The sequence below is a fragment of the Myotis brandtii genome, unplaced genomic scaffold (assembly GCF_000412655.1).
Source record: "Myotis brandtii unplaced genomic scaffold, ASM41265v1 scaffold782, whole genome shotgun sequence".
In the NCBI taxonomy this organism is placed as follows: Eukaryota; Metazoa; Chordata; class Mammalia; order Chiroptera; family Vespertilionidae; genus Myotis; species Myotis brandtii.
In genome coordinates, this window is record NW_005371138.1 from 1,538,978 (window position 1) to 1,556,133 (window position 17,156).

General features: G+C 47.0%; 1 protein-coding gene across 7 annotated transcripts in view; it reads right to left on the reverse strand.

The window, feature by feature from the left end:
* Window positions 1-17,156, reverse strand: part of PLEKHA7 (pleckstrin homology domain containing, family A member 7) — a 94,767-nt gene that overhangs the window by 56,535 nt on the left and 21,076 nt on the right. For all 7 annotated transcript variants that reach the window (XM_014530942.1, XM_014530937.1, XM_014530935.1 and 4 more), the window contains exons 3-7: window positions 15,658-15,769; window positions 14,792-14,896; window positions 12,159-12,231; window positions 10,674-10,774; window positions 5,824-5,999 (exon numbers count right to left, since the gene is read on the reverse strand). In XM_014530942.1, coding sequence (XP_014386428.1) covers window positions 5,824-5,999; window positions 10,674-10,774; window positions 12,159-12,231; window positions 14,792-14,896; window positions 15,658-15,756 — 554 coding nt within the window. In that variant the 5' untranslated portion in view covers window positions 15,757-15,769. The remainder of the gene's footprint in view (window positions 1-5,823; window positions 6,000-10,673; window positions 10,775-12,158; window positions 12,232-14,791; window positions 14,897-15,657; window positions 15,770-17,156) is intronic.

A 17,156-nucleotide genomic window follows, 5' to 3' on the forward strand; every position in this document is an offset into this window, starting at 1 on the left:
CATGGTCTGTCTCCCTGACCTCCAAGAATGCATGGGACTTTGCCTCTCTCTTAAACACTATTGTATTTCCCAGCAATCTTTAACACTGTGACCCAAAATATGCTCTCAATAAACATTCATAAAATAAAAGACTTAATGGATGAATGCATGAACAAATGCACCCAACTCAAGAACTTCAGTGTGGTTGGGGCATAGAGAATGGGGAGTGGCAAGATATGAGCCAAGAGTGTCTGTAGGGACCAGACCCAGGCATTGCTCAAAAGCCCCGTTAAGGAAGTTGGATTTTACTAAAACAGTAACTAGACTGTAAGTTCCTTCAGTCCCAAGACAGCACTATAGTTACTCTGGAGGCCACAAAAGTTTGGAAACTGAGAAAAGAGGTAAGTTGCCTTCTGATAGGCCCTCCTAACTGAGTCACTTGCCAGATGTGAGTTGTGAGGGCAAGCTGACCTCCTGCTTAGTGCTTTAGCTTGTTAGAGAGGGCACGCATCCTATGATAAGAGAGAAAAAGCAGTCCATCAGGGAAAGTTGGGAAGACAGATTTCAAGGAGGTGCAGGGAATCTAAAACTAGAGTCCGAAGTCTGACAAGTGGAAGAACATGGGAACAGGGGAAAAACTATGAACAGGAGGTAGCTGGCAGCAATGCTTGGTGCATGCTCCTTACAGGTTGAAGAGGGGAGGTGTGGGGGGGAGGTCTCAAGAATACTTGAATGAATATCTATCAAGAGACCCTGAAGCCTGTGTAGGAAAGAAGAGGACAAAGGGAAGAGGTGCAGTGAGGGTGCTCAGCTTGGCTCCTGGGAATGTTGCAGGAAAAGGCTGGGGGGCAGGGTATAAAGAGCAGGCTGAGGGACAGTGCTGCAGGACCCTGGGTTGTTGAACTACAGTTCACACTACTAGGGGATGGGCACATCCTGGTGAGGGAGGGAGTGTAATTTGCTCACAGGAAGTTCATCATCCATGTGATCCAGAGAATTAACAATGAAACTGGAAGGGTGTAAAGAAGGGAGAGCCAATGATGTTGTTAAACCAAACCCTATGGAAGCCAGCATATGTGAAAGGGGTATCTACTATGTCTTAGGCATCATGCTCAGTAGGCACTTTATCCATTCATTTATTTAATACTTGCAACAATTCTAGAACTAAGAAAAGCTGAGGTTTAAACAGCATACCTAAATTGTACAAGTGACACAGCTAGAAAGTAGTGGAGCTGGGATTTGAACTAGGCTTATCTGACCTCAGAGACTACACTCTGCGAGGAGATACTTAAGGTAAAAGAGGTCAATATGTAGGAAATAAGGGGTAAACCAGCTGCCCTGGACATTGGCTGTTTGCGCCTCCTTTATCTCATGGCGCACGTCATTTTACCTTCCTTTGCCCACAGCCCGAATGCTACTTGGGCATCCACCCCTGCCTCACTCTTTGGCCCACAGTCTGGTTCTCAGCAGTGGAGCATGTATCCCAGGCCTGTGCCAATCAGCATGTGTGTTCCCTAGCCATGGTGCATGGTTTAGTGTGTAAATGTGATCTAAGCCTGTTTAATCATAATGGATCTCAGAGCTTCTGGACACGAACTCTGCTCTTTCCTGCTAGACTGAACCTGGATGACATTAAGTCTGGGGCTACTGCAGCTATTCTGCCACCTAGATCTGCCAGAGACCACCATATGGAGTTCAAGAATGAATTCAGAAGTGGGCACCGCCCAGAGATTGACTTATAAGGATATTGTCTGAGCCTTAAACCCAGCTGTTTCTAAAGCTAGATCTATTCTGAACTTTCCAGTGACATGAACCAATACATTCCCCCCTCATGGTAAATCTGTCTGCATCTTCTGTAACCTTGCAATCAGGAGTCCTACTACACCACATTCATACAGAAAGCATCTGCCCATATGATTAAGCATGGAAGCATTTGGGTGAGAGTCAAGGAGAAGAGAGAACAAAGCACTACTACTGAGCCGCCCCCTTAACAGTGACGCAAGTTTTCCCATGCAGATCACGAAATTGGAGGAAAGGGAAGGTTTAGTTCCGCCTGACAAATAATTCTAACTAACCAAATGTCTGAACATCTTATTCTGGGGGAAAAAAACAAAACAGAACATTTACTAAAGTCTGGATTTGCTTCGCTGACAATTTCATCTCTCATAAAATTAAGAGGAAATGATTTGCTGCCTTTATTCTGACTCAGAAGGTAGAACAAACTGTGTGATTTCTTTAAAAAATATATTATTTTTACTGATTTCAGAGAGGAAAGGAGAGGGAGAGAGCTAGAAACATCAGTGATGAGAGAGAATCACTGATCAGCTGCCTCCTGCATGCCCCAACTGGGGATCGAGCCCGCAAGCCGGGCATGTGCCATGACTGGGAATCGAACCGTGACCTCCTGGTCCATAGGTCGATGCTCAACCACTGAGCCACGCCAGCCAGGCAAACTGTTCTGTTTTTTAAAAGAAAAACATGATTATGGGATTTTAAGAGTTTAGTAAGAGCATAATATGAACAAATCCTAAAAGTTCAGAGGAAACCTAGGGACAATACAAAATTCAGGGCCTGAGACCCTAAAAGGAAAGGCAGCCTGAGAGAAAACAAATGGAGCCCTCCCAAACCAAAATCTGGTCGTAAATTATAAATTTCCAGGTAAGGAAAAGTAAAATACAGGTTGGGGCAAAAGTAGGTTTATAATTACCAATAATACAATTAATAAATAATAATACAAGAGTAAACTCTGTGTTTCACATACTCACAACTGTAGGCCTACTTTTGTCCTACCTTGTATATCCAAATCTCAGCTAGCAAATTAATCCTGAATGGCTCAAGGCAGACATGACTTACCAATCACAGCGCCTTTTCTTGTTAAGCCCAATTTCACTCTCCAGTTATCTCTGACCCAGTGCCCCAGTCAGCCACGATGAATTGACCAAAGCTGGGACACAAGAATGCACCCAGCCTCCACTGCTGGTCTAAAGAAACCAGCGCAACAACACAGAGAGCTCTCAGAGTCCATGTTCTAAAAGGACATGCAAGAGAAATGAAGGTGGGGACAAATCAAGCACAGATCCACAGTGGAATGGGCCATGTGAATGATGGCAAAAAGGGTAAAATCTAGAAAGAGCTAATGCTTGTTCATTTAAAGCAAAACAAAACAAACTTTCTATTTTTTGAAGAATTAAAATAAAGGAGGGGTGGGCTTAGAAAAATATGAGACATAGGTATCTCTGCTTGGGGAAGATGACACAACTTAAATTAAGCTGGATTCTTCAACTTCTAGATTTAGTTCCTTGTTTTCATGAAGAAAAAGGATCTACACCATGAAAAGGAGAACCACCTTGGTTAAGAAAGACGGAGAGCCCAAGATGGGGAGGAAGATGGGAGAGGCCCAGCCTCCAGGGGCTGAGCTCCAGGCCCAGCCATCAGCATCCCAGGACCCTAAGGGAAGGCGAGATGGGCTCAATAAACCTCTCAGGTGACCTCTGGGGAATCAGAGAACAGGCAAATGCTGGGATATTGGAGACTAGCAGACAGCATCCCGATTTCCAAAAGAGGGGAAAACAGATTCCATTAACCACAAGACTGGAGAGCCTACCCCCAACCCCTGCAGGGAGGTAAGCCGCATTCTCGGAGAGGCAGGTTTCCGAGCAGGTAGGAAAGGAAGCACTCCGACAAAGCAAATGCAGTAGGAAAATGGGCAGAGCACAGGCACCGGCAATTCACTGAAGAGGAAATGCAAGTGGCCAATAAATAGAAAAGATACCTCAAATCATGGAAACACACATTAAATAATCAAATACTATTTACCTATGCAGCAGCTCAGCAAAAATTTTAAAAATTGGTAATATCAAATATTGGCAAAGATTCAGGGAAATGAGCACTCGTTAGTGAAACATACAGCTTTCTTTAAGTGGCATTTTGGGGATACTGATTAAAAATTAAAATACACTGTATTTTGACCCAAGAATCTGAAAGACTCACACAAGCAGAGGCTTGTAGAAAGTTTTCCATTAAAAGACTATTTATTACAGTAAAAGATGAGAGAAAAACTATCCCAAGTTTAACACGTGCTTAAATACAGTATGGTACTATGAAATATCATACAACAGTCAAAACATAAAGTCGATCAATATACACTGATATAAAATGATTAAGATGTGATCATTCATACTTTAAAAAAGCACAAAAGAGTCTGGCTGGCATGGCTCAGTGGTTGAGCGTTGACCTATGAGCCAGGAGATCAGGGTTCAATTTCTGGTCATGGCACATGCCCAGGTTGCGGGCTCAATCCCCAGCCCTTCCTCTCTGAAACCAATAAAAATATATTTTAAAAAAGAACAAAAGGAACTTATATATATATCTATACTGTGCATATGTCTATAAAAGAATAAAAAATAGTTTAATAGGATACCCGTTAACCTGGTAACAGAGATGACCTTGGGAAAGTGATTAAGGATATCTTTGTCTTTACCTTTTTGCATTTTTTTTTAAATAAGAGATCTTCATTTACTGTATAGTTAAATATATATATTTAACAAACAGAAATATATATATGTAACAAAAAAGTAGGACACAGTGAGTATTGGGGACCAGCAAGTGCACTGGAAGATGTGTCAAGCCCAAAATGTGTCATCCCTTCTCCTGGGATGACAAAGGAATTGCCAATGGCTCTATGAATAGAGTGCCCACAGGCTAATCCTGGACACAGTAGAATAGCTCAGGCTCGATGACAATGCTAGAGGTACAGTCAAACTTGACTGTAGTTGAGAGTTACTGATTCAGGACCCACGTGGAAACTTCTAGGACAGTCTTTGGTCCTGTCCTGTTCAACATATTCATTCATTCTCTCAGCCTCTCACTCATTCAACAGACATTCGTATCATCATGCAGAAGACACCAAGATGATCTCTGCCTATAGCCTAGGATACTGAGAAGTCGAAGGGAAAAATAAAAAAACAGCATGACAAACGCTTGACTGAGGTGTTGTGGAAGCTCCAAGGGTAGGGCCTGACCCCAACCTGGACTCTTGAAGGAGGTCACCATCTATACCAAAGGTCTGTTCACCTAAAGAAAGAGAGCATGAAGCTAGGAAACACCACTAACACCCCTAATCAAATACATGTGAACTGGAAAAGGTTGACAAGCTAAAACACACCATGAGAAATCCATTTGCAGTCACCGAACAATCCCACCTTTAGGCTGCTGGAGGTCCCTTTTGTTTTGAGGCCTCACCAAACGAAGACCATTGTCCAAGAAGCCTCTAAGCAGAGCAAGGTGTCCAGATGGTGAAGAAGGGTGCCCATATCACATGAGGACTGGCTAAGGGCACACCCTGAGTTTTCCAGGGCCACCCAACTCTCTCCAGGAGCCAACCACAGCCAACAGGTTCAGGAATTTCCAAGATCCCTGATTGTCCCCTCGCTTTGCCCACTGGAGGGAAGGGGCAGCTGGAAGATAGCATGGTGGGCAGTCTGTGGCACAGTTTGCAAGATCTCTTTTGCCCCCTCTCTCCTCCCCAACTGGTGTCCCAAGATTGTCCCTTCTACCACACAGAGAGAAGAAAAAAGGAAACACGCCAAGGTCCAAGGCTGTGTGCTCCGGGCCGTCATGTCACTCTCCCAGGCCTCTGTTTAATGTGAGTGGGCTAGCCCACTCCCAGGGGACCTCCCAGCTGTGACAGGCAACACGTGTTGCATTCTTCTCCCAGAATTCAAAGAGAGGGCAATACTTAATACCAGTGGATTCATGGTGAGTCTTGGGGCACTTGGGAGTTCTTATTTGGGTCCCCATCCTAAGGAGGAAGCCCTCTGGCAGGGACCTTCCGCTGGGACTGACCTCTTCAATGACGACCGAGACAGCACCTGCGCAGCCTGGTTCATGGCCCTGATCCAGGCGTTCATGTCCTCCAGGGTGTCGGCACTGAAGTAGTAGGTCCTCATGCCCGACTGCTCTGCCTGAGAGCCCCCGGCGGAGGTGTTATAGATGAGCGCTCGCATCCCCAAGTGCACAGCCTGTAGGAAGGAGAGGGAAACCCGGGACAGAGAGGTTAGCACACATTTCACCTCCAGGAGCAAAACCAAGGAGACACTGAACCACGTTCTCCCCTCTTCCGGACTGAAAGCCGAGGCCCCACCCACTTGTCTCCACACCTGGAAAACGCCACAGCTGGATTCCCCCTCTCGGTGCAGTCAGGCCCAGGGACCACTGTGCCTACTCCCCCATGGAAAGCCGTGCAGGCGTCACCTGTGTCTGACTTATCTTACTCATGCGCGTAGGGAGGGACACACACCCAAGGCTTACGTGAGAAAGGCTTTAAATAAACCCTCATTCCCTGGAAGCCGACTCTCGGGAATCCCTGTTTTGGTTCTTCTGAAGCACACAATTACTGGAATTGAGTCAAAACTCAGCCGCAACAGCAGGCAGCTGGGTGCAGTTATTCACTGAGCTTCGCAGCTTGGGCATGAAATGTGCTGTATGCCAATCAAAGAGCCGCTGTTCCGTCTCTCCCAAGAGGCACTACAAAGTTGGACAGAGCTATCATCTGACTGAAAATCCCTGTGTACCTACTATGTGCTAGGAAGCCTCCGGGTGCTTTCCCAGATATCCTTGCAAAGAGCCTGTGAAGAGGCACCAGGAATGGCCTCTGAGAAGCACCTGGGACAGTTTCCAAACAAGAGGCAAGAAATGTCCTGGATCTTCAGGCCATTGCCTGTGGCTGGAGGGAACGTGTAAGATGGGAGCGGCTAAAAAAGGGGCTGAAGAGATAAGCTGGGGCTTTGTAAACCAACACTGGGCTTTATGCTGTAGGCAGTGGGGAGCCACTGAAGGGCTGATGGTGGGAGCACCACCTGAACAGATGTGCAACTTAGGAGCAGTGTGGAGGATGGACTAGAGACTGCAGAAGGGACTGGGGGCGGAAGCCAACACTACGGAGCACTCACTCGGCACGAGGCACTGTTCTGGCAGTGAGTAGGTTACCCAGGGGAGGGGCGATGGCTGCTGAGAAAGACCAGTGACCGTGACAGTGGAGAGGAAGAGATGGATTTGAAAAAGACGCAAAATAAAACTGAAGTGGGAGAGGAAAAGGGCAGCTTTCATGTTCTCTTCTTATTCCCTAATAACCCCCAGGCTGATGCAGAGTCTAGAGTACCAGCCCCAGGAAGGCGAGGACTTTGTCCTTCTCACTGTTGTATCCCCAGGATCTACATCCTGCCAAGTGAAACCACGGACAGAACACAAGATTGTTGAATATAAATAGGTGAAACACCTCATCTCTCAGCTGGCGTTCAGCTAGAATTCAGCAGGGGGTCTTAATTTGGGGGGCGGTGCGGGGGGAGGCACATGAAACCTTTGACAGTTTGATGAATCCCGTGAACTCTTCTCGGCATGTTTTTAAGTATACAATTAAAAGAAAGGAAATATATTATGTTGAAATATCGTTATCAAATATTTTTAACTATTGTGAGGCAGTGATACAGGTGCTTCTTCAATAATACACCATAAAGCAAATGTAGGAATAATTACTGTCATTTCAAGGTGGGGATGCTCATAAATGATATCTCAAGATATTTACAGCAATTATAATGTGACGTGAGCATCTTTCTGATTTCTAGTGGTGACCAAGGCACAGGTGCAACTGAGACCTATTAAGGCCTAGTTTCTTAACCAAAGGAAACGCTATAGGTTAAAAAAGGGAAGATATGATTTCTCCACTGACACTATGGGGTCTGCAGGCTCAGGTCAGTTCCCCTTGGTCTTGAGAGAGGGAGAATGGCTCAAAGGAGGGGGTTAAAGCATTTCCCACTGAAGATCCTTGGACCCTTGGCTGAGTGGGGATGTTTTCTGCTCCAGATCCTGGACCCGAAGGGCCAAGCTTGCTCAGAGGTGACCAACAGGCCAAGGGTGGCCGTGCATCCAACAGATCTTTGGGGAGGCGCCCCAGCTGAGCCAGCAGAGCAGGCGGATGTCTCAGAGAGCCTGGCTTGGCTCACCCTGCAGATCTGGCTGTATTCAGGGTCCAGCATCCCTGGTCACGAGTAGGGACTGCCAGGCTGCAGGCACAGTAGTGGGGGAAAGACCAGGAGAAGACCATAAAACCTTTCAGGCTGTTCCTGTCCACCACTACAGCTAAGGCTGAATGATCTCAAGCAAGGTGCCCTAGCAACACTCAGAGAATTCCAGCTCTGGAAATAGAGAAGAACTGACATTAGAAACAGGCATAATAAGGCCCTTGACACCAAATACTGTCCATTCCTCAGTATGCCCAAGAACATGGAGCCTGCCTTGCCCAGAGGACACCCCCTCTGACCCCAAAAAGGGGAAAGAGATGCTGTAACCCAAAGGAAAAGGGTACCCTTTCATACTCAGGAAAGCACAGTCCTTTCTGGAGAATCAGCTGAATACCACCAGATCTGCCGGCAATAGCTTTTCTCTGCTCTCAGACCCTAAGGGTCTCCCCTAAGAGCCCCTCCCCCAGCACATGCATGTCTTCTGTCCCCCAGACAAAAAGATTTTTCTTAGTAGAGTCTAAGAAAAAAATTTTAAAGAAAAGAATCTATGACACATAAAAGATGTTTTCCTAGAATCTATTTTCACAACTCCCCAGAAAGTGTTAAGATGGAATATAAATAGATATGATCAGTTACTTTGAGACTATTCCAAATGCTATCCCCCCAAAAATCACATACAACATCATTACCTAGATTGCTTGCCCAAAAGCAACACTTGACCCTAGAAAGGAAGGTTTTCTAAGCAAAAGACCAGCCTGAAACCCATTGAACAAACGGGTTTCAGAGCCCACAATAAGCAGGAGAGACTTTTGAACGATTAAAGAGAAGAGTATGTTAAAATGATAACAATGAACATTAAGTCTAATCACCTCACACCCCTGACCATGTGCCTGCAGGAGGTAACCAAAATAAGAGGAAGAGAAAGAAATTGTCTTCCCTCCCTGGAATTCAATTGAAAGAGGATATAGTTCAGGTTCGAGGTCTGTCTCCATCATCTTCCAGCCCTGTGATTTTGGGCAAGTGTCTTCCGCGCTCCAATCCTCATGTCCCTGACCTATAAAATGAAGCTAATAATACTGACCTCACCAGCTCCCCACAAGCACTCCATGAGCTAACATGGATAAAAGCACTTCTCAAATCATCAAAGGTCTTGCAGACATAAGGCAATACCACATAATGCAACATGAAGTGGGAGAGCATCCAAGAATCAAACCATCACAATTCTGGAGTCATGAGGAGAGTGACAGTCAGGGGAGAGACAGACAGCTCACACCTGTCGATGAACAAAGCTCGGGAAGGAGGTGGAGGAAAATGAGACCTGACTTTTCAACCACCACAGTGGACCCCAGATCAAAATGCTGATGCAGACAATCACTTGCCAATGACGCCTTTGGACACTGCATACCAACACTTCCCTTTAACCCTCCCAGAGAACGAAGGTGTCTTTTCGTGTGCTTTCCATGGTCCTTTAACTATCTGTGGCTGGAAAACTTGACTTTTTTTTTTTTTTTTTACAGAGAGGAAGGGGGAGGGATAGAGAGTTAGAAACATCGATGAGAGAGAAACATCAATCAGCTGCCTCCCGCACACCCCCAACTGGGAATGTGCCGCAACCAAGGTACATGCCCTTGACCGGAATCGAACCTGGGACCCGTCAGTCCGCAGGCCGACGCTCTATCCACTGAGCCAAACCGGTTAGGGCTTGACTTTCGTTCAACCTCCTCTTTAGTAACTGCTGCCTAGTACTCTTCTTGTACCCCCAACATGGAAATAGCCAAGCTATATAAGTAGTGTAAGCAGGAGTCCAGACCCCAGCTTGAATGCATGTCACTGCCTCGTATCCTGAGCAGCGTGAGAAGTGTTCCCCATGCTACTGGCACCAGCAGCCACTTGCTTCAGTGAGACTTCCACTCCAACTGCCAATAATGTTGACCTTCAACCCATCCACCCTCACCATCCCCAGGAATCCAAGAAATATCAGCAGTGGAGGAATTGTGGAGGCCACTGAAAGAGAGGGCCTCAAGGTTCCCCAAGTTTGGGCCTGACCACACCTTCCTGGAGTCTGCACATCTGGCTGTGAAGATGCCAGAGGCTGTCAAAGGATGGCCATCAGTTATGGCGATGAAGGAAATAGAAAAGGGGTTTTACGACTAAACAGATTTCCCTAGGAAACTCCAATGATCCAGAAAGTAAACCAAATTTGATTCTAATTGCTTTTCGGCAATATAAACAAAATGGCCAAACCTGAAAATCTCTTCAACAGGCAGGCCCCCTAACCCTCATTGTAAATGTTCATAATATAACTGATATAAATCCATCACGAGGGACCATCCTTCGCACTAAATGGCTGGATGCTAGTTAGACTGGCTGATCACAGTGATAAGAAAGCAAGAGAAGGGCTGTGTCCAATCTGCAATCACAGGACTAACAGAGAGAGGAAGAGAGGGGTCTAAATATTTGAGCAAGGCTGGGGGACTCAGTAGCTCCGATACAAATGAAAACACTTGTCATGTGATATTACTCGTGTGTAAAGAATTTATAACTGCTAACATGAGTGCAACTCTCTAGCTTAACTTCTTCCCGTTCCCCAGAAAAAGAACTGCTTTTAATAAAGCCTTATGTGGGAACACAGCTTCCCAGGATGGCGTTGGAGCCCTAGAGGAGAGGGGGCCGTACCTTAAAGGAATACTTGCGACTTATGCGGTCCTCAGGGCCCACCGGCGATGTGACGTAGCTGGGCAGAGGAATGCTCCCAAGGACCACTTCTTCTCGGCTGTCTTTGGATGGAAAAACACATCAGAATAGCCTTCTGTGGCACCTCCCTTGGGCTGGTCCACCCACTGCCCCAGCTCAGGGCTCCTTATCTCTCCCCAGGATGATGGCATTCACTGACAGTCCGTGCAGCTGTTCCCCTGGGCCCTCTGTTCTAATGCTAGAACTACAGGTGAATCAGACCGGGCCCTCTCCCTCAGGGCTGAAACACACATGTAAACACACTCAACTGCTAACTCCTGAAATACAACATATGCCCAGTGCTGCGGGAACAGAGGCAGGGGTGACACACAGTTTGAGGATGTCGAGACTTCAGAAGGTAATATGTGAAAGTGTCTTCAAGGATGGGGAAGGGCGTTCTGGATGGAGCAAACCTCACAGGTAGGTGTGAAGCATCCTACCTTCTACCTCCATCCTCCTCCTCCTCCTCCTCCTCCTAATCATCTTCACACCACAGGCCACTTCCTGACGTCAGTGGTCCTGTCTCTCTCCTACTCAAAGGCACTTTGGACACATACTGCCCATTGGACACAGAATGAAGCCAACTTCCTTTACCTGGTGTCACAGCCCTTACCCACCTCCTGAGCCTCCTCTCCTGGTACAGCCTCCATTCGAGACTCACTCTGGCCTCACAGGTCTGTCACTCCACTTTCTTCTGCTTCTAGAACTTTTACTAAAGTTATTTCCTCTGCCAGTAATGTCCATTCCCCGCCTTCTCCCTACCCCCACACACAAGCAAAGCAGTACCTATCCTTCAAAGCCCAACTCAAGTCCTCTCTCTTCTGAGAAGCCTCCCCAAATGCTCCCACATGCAATTAACTCCTTACTCCCCCTAAACTGCCCAAGCACTTTGGATACCTTTAAAAGCACCTATCACTCCCAATCTTGTCTTAAAAGTAGGCTATCTCTTCCTCCACACTTTGAGGCATATCTTCCTTCTCACTGCTGCACAGCCTACCTCTATGTACTGGGGCTCCATAAATGTTCATACGGCCAACTCAATCCACCAGTTGTCCACTCAATATCCCAGTGGATAAATCCAGATAACAGGTTACAAAATACAATGTCTACCTATACTTCCCGCCTCTCCAGATTACGTCAAAGGTGTGCTTGTGTCCTGAGTGGGGCAGAAGCTGACACAACTGCAGATCCTGAGACCCTAAGTAGTAGCACACTAGATCCTATTTATTTTAACACAATAAATGGAACTTCCAGAGCTGGGACTTGCAAAAAATGATGTCACCAACCATCCATATATGTAAAAGTGAACACCTCAGCAAATCAATAGGTGACTAATTAGCTCAGTCACTGAATCTGAGACGACCACATTTACATCACCTCACCATCCCCTCCAGCACAGAGCCCATGGTGGCTCGAGCCTCAGCTCACCTTTATAGTAAAACAAGCAATAATCAGCAAGCACAAACCACCTCCTTTTCCACAGCCTCATCCCAGAACTGTCCTGCAAAGCAAAGAAAAAGAATCAGGACGGTGTCTGAGCACACTGTTCCCCTCCCCAATCTTGACTTGCCCATATTCACTCTTTCAAGAAATTAATAAATTTTTATTTTACAGACATTCTCTCACTAGGAAATTAAATTTTAGATTCAATGATGGTTGAGCCCTAGGAAGTTTTTTTTTTTCTTTCCTGGAAACAGATTCCTATATTATAAGCATCCTTCTTTTAGAAAGAAACATATGGATTCAAAAATACAGTTCTTCATTTAAGAATGAAATCAGCTTTTAAGAAAAAGTTTTGTTTAATTAAATGCTATGCTGTAAAATGCTTAAGCTGATTAGAAAACTGATTTACATATTATGAAACCAAGAGGTTACGTTAGCTAATTAATCAATGAAGCAAGTTCTCATTTGATTAAGTTCAGTTCTCCACCAGAGAGACTGATTTTGTTTCTACCGTAAGAGACTGTACTTGCCTTCCATTCAATGTAAAGCGACTTGGATTTTCTTGCTATCAAATTGTTTCATTAATAAGAATCTGTCTTTACTCTTCTAAAATGTAAATCGTTATATTTATGAAATATTTTTAGGTGAATGTGAAAATTTTTAAGAAGACATAATCACAGTAGGAAAATAGTAGTGTTTTAGGATCAGTTTATTCCCAAACCTAGGAAAATTCCAGAGCTTTTTTAGCTGTTAAAATTGTGTTCCTTCTGCAAGAGTTTTTGACAGGTTTAAATTTTTTTAAAAAAGCCCAGCTGGCGTGGCCCACTAGTTGAGTGTCAACCTATGAACCAAGAGTTCATGGTTCGATTCCCAGTCAGGGCACATAACTGGGTTGCAGGCTCAATCCCCAGTGTGGGGCATGCAGGAGGCAGCCGATGGATGATTTTCTCTCTCATCAGTGATGTTTCTCTCTCTCTCTCCCATCCCTTCCTCTCTGAAATCAATAAAAATATACATATTTTTTAAACTGGACAGTTTCTAAACCTAACAACATGAAGTCTGTTCATTCTCTACTTACTAAAGTGCTAAAAACAAATTTAATTTGCTGAGTTCATACATTTCTTGGTTTTATTTTTTGCATTGACCAGATAATTTCTAAGCATATGATGGTTGCTTTGTTTGGAAAACTCCTCTCCACCCTTCCATACCTGGTTCAAACATCACTTCCTCTGAGAAGCCTTTCAGGATTCCCCCAAGCACAGCTACATTCTCTCTGCTGTGTCCACAGCACGCTACACACACCTCTGTTACAGTCACAGCACACCCAAGGGGCTAGGGGTGGAGCTTGGGGAGAATTATTTATAATTCCTTCCTTCTCCCTCCACATTTCAAAGGAGCATTCTTTTATTTAATGGGCACAGAGATGCAAATGGAAAAAGTAGGAGGGTTAAATTACTCAGGGGAGAAAAGAGATGAGTGGAAATAAGAAAGAAGAGTGAGAACAGAGCTGTGAGGGGAGGGGTATCCTTAAGAGAGAGGTGGTGCCAGAGGAGTGATGACATAAGAGGCTGGAGAGCTGTGGGAGTTGCCATGGGGATCAGAACTGGGGAGACAGATTTCATGGGGACTTTTATGGATTTCTTCTGTGTGGTGTGCAATGTAATGCCCTCCTGTCTTCCCATAAATCCTTTAGTAAAAATTTACATCATTGCTTTTGGAGTTGGATTTCTGTTTTTTCAGGTAACATGATATATGACAGAATGTGCTGAGTGAGGGTATGACATGTGAGACATGTGTCTATTTGTGTCTCTCCCTCCCCCCTCCCTCCTGCAGACCTTCAGTTCCTCAAGGGCAGGGACCACATGTTATCCATCTCCTTTCATCTGCTGTGAGAGCATTTAGAAATGGCAGGATGAACGAGTGAGTGGATAGCAAGAAGAGAAGGAAGGAGACAAGAGGGACATGGTCTCTGGCCCTGGGCGCTCACAGACTCTGCATGGCCAGAGGACCAGAGGCAGAGCAAGTGATGGGGAGGACAGAGATGAAGGATGGCCTTGGGGAGATGGAGCAGACTGGGAGGGCTTCATGACGGGATGGATGTGGGAGAAGGCGGAGCTGGTGGCGGTGCTGAGGTTTCTAACCTGAGATCCAGAAAAGCAGATTGGGGCGGGGGAGGGGAGGGGGGAGGAAACAATGAGCTGAGGTTGGCTGATTTGGAACTTGAGGTGCTAGGGGGCTAGACTGGGAAAGAGGAAAAACAGGGATTTTTCGGCCCAGTGATAACAAAGACTCTAACATCAGGAAGGCAAGTGCTGGTGGGAAGGTTGGATTCGTGTTGGCCCACCCACACCAGCGCCTGGGTCCCAGCACAGCAAAGAGCACCAAGGGCCAAAGTGGGCAAGTGGGTTTGGGGAGGGAAGCTGTAGCCATTGAGTGGCGAGTCTACTCATAAAAACGAACAGCAAATTGCAGTCAGTGGGCGAAAACTACCTGCTTCAGACCAACTCAGGAATGGAACACTTACTATGAGCCTGTCCCCAGCTCCCAGGGGCCAGGGAAAGGAAAGAAATCAGCAAGAGCAATCCTATCCTCCCCACCTCCCTCCCCAGCCTCCTCACCTGCTTGTGCAGCCAGCCCCTCACCACGACCGGAACATTGGGGTTCCTCCGAATGGCTTGGTCCCTCTTCCCAAAACTGTGGACTTTATTGCTGGACTTGATGATCTAGGGAAAAGCAGACTTGAACTCTAGCAGCTGCGAGGATTTAGGGAGGCACCAAAAAAGCACATGTGCGATGGGAGAGCTGCAGGCTCCCTCGGCCTCACTCTCCGCGCCAGCGCCCTTTGATCAGAAGAACAGTGAGGAGACATGGACCAGGCGTGCACATGGCCACTGCCTTCTAATTAATAGGCGAGCCCCAGACCTGGCAAGCTTCCCATCTGGGTCACAGAGGAAAAAATTTAAAGGGATATTTCAATCAACTTCCACCAGCAGCTGTTGGCCCCAATATGTCCTACAGCTTTCTGGAACAAAGCTACTTTTTGGTCACAGACTTTGCCAATCACCAGATATGTATCCCTGCTAGCTGGGGGCGGTCTCAGCACTTCTCCCCTGCAAGGCTGGCTCCTTTCCCTGCGCCCACAGCTCGAGCACAAGAAACCTCTGGGCCTTATTCAAGGGCACCCTTCCTCGGGGCCATCTGTCACAAAGTTCTCCAGGCCGTCTCTAACACAAGATACGCCTGGAAAGTGAAGATGCATCCAAGGCACAGGATGCCAGTCCTGGTTCTGTCAGCAATCACCTGTTTTCCTGGACAAGGGACACGCCCCCAACTGGCCTCGATTTCCCCATCTATTAGTGGGGGAGAATACTTCTCATGTGTGTCCTTCACAAAACTAGGGTCAAGGTCAAATGGGCTTCTGATTACAAAGGGGCTTGGCAACTATAAAAGAAGGGACAGAAGGCATGAGCAGCCAGGAGCTCACCTTGGGGCCGGGTTTGGCCTCCACGGTGGACGTGGTCCCAGTTGTGGACGTTTCGCTGACCATGCTGGACGGTCTTTGGTTTCTCTCTTGCTTCGACATATGTGGATTTGGCCTGTGGGGGAGATAGGAGAGTCCAGTGAGTAAGTGCCAGACTGCGGTAGGAAGTGGAATCTGAGATTCATTCCTGCTTAGAACTGGTTGATGGGCCTTAGGCAACCCAGGACCCACCTTTTGGGGACCACTTGACTCCAGACTGCAGCCTGAGGGCCGGGATGCCCAGCCTACCCATGTGCTTCATGGAATCAAGAGGATGACAGCAGGGCACATCTCCACAGCATGACACCCCACAAAGGGGCCAAGGCAGTCATCCCTGCCTGCTGTCCTAAGGTCCCCACATTTACTCTCCTACTCGCGTGTCTATGGCAACTGCCCCATCACACGGTCACACACCACTCTTCACAACAAGAGCAATCCATACCCCTTACACACACACTCTCCATCTCCCTGGCTCACAAAAGAAGCTGCTTATAATTAGTAACAAGAAATCACTTGTGAACACATCCACACCCCCAGATACACACAGAGACTCACTTACATAAACGCCAGTAGGGCCTGCCTCCCAAAATAGACTACTCAACAAAGAGTCCTATTCTGGGAACACTCCAGTTGCCCCAAAATAGAGCCATTGGAGATATTAACCCCTTGAGCCATGCCTGGAGAGCAGGAAGAATGAAGCATGCCTGGGTCCCCATGAGGACCCCAGGTACGTCCCAATCAGCATCCAGTGACATCATTCCTCCCACTTGCCCTAGAGGACCAGCACTTTGGGGACAACACTCAAGAGACGCCTTGCAGAACCCTTCTCACCTGCCTCCACAGAGCCCCAGCATTTGCCAGTTTTTCAAAGCAGCGAGGCGGCAAATGCCTCCACACAAATTCAATGCTATCCTTGAACGGCTCCGGGCTGATTCCCAGATGCTGCTAACTATGGGACCAGTGAGCCTTCCGCAAAGCGCAAGTCCCAGAGGAGGCTGGGTTTTGTCCACTGCTCTGCCAGGCAACAGGGTCGAGGCGGCTGCAGGAAACTGAGGCTCTTTGCCTGAGGAGTGGAGAAAATCGGATCTGGAGGCTGGGCCAGGACCCCTCAGAGATGGAGATAGAAGATTCCAGGCAGGACACAGCTGAAGATGGAGCGCTCTGATGGCCTTTCTCCAGCCTCACCTTCACAGAGGTGCTACGAGGGAAAATCCTAGTTTCCACCTTAGAGATAAAATAGGCTGCTTCCTTGAAAAAACATTGCTGCTTGAAGAATAAGCGGTCCTTCCCACGCCCCAAGCCAGACCCCGGGACCCCGCACCATCAGGGAGGTTCTTCAGAGAAGGACCACAGCTGCGGGCACCAGCTTTCCAAGGGGCTGGGTCCTGCCAGATGCTTGGCAGCTGGAGATGCAAGTCCCTCAGGCAGAAGGCTCCCTCACTGGCTCCTTATAGGCTCAGACA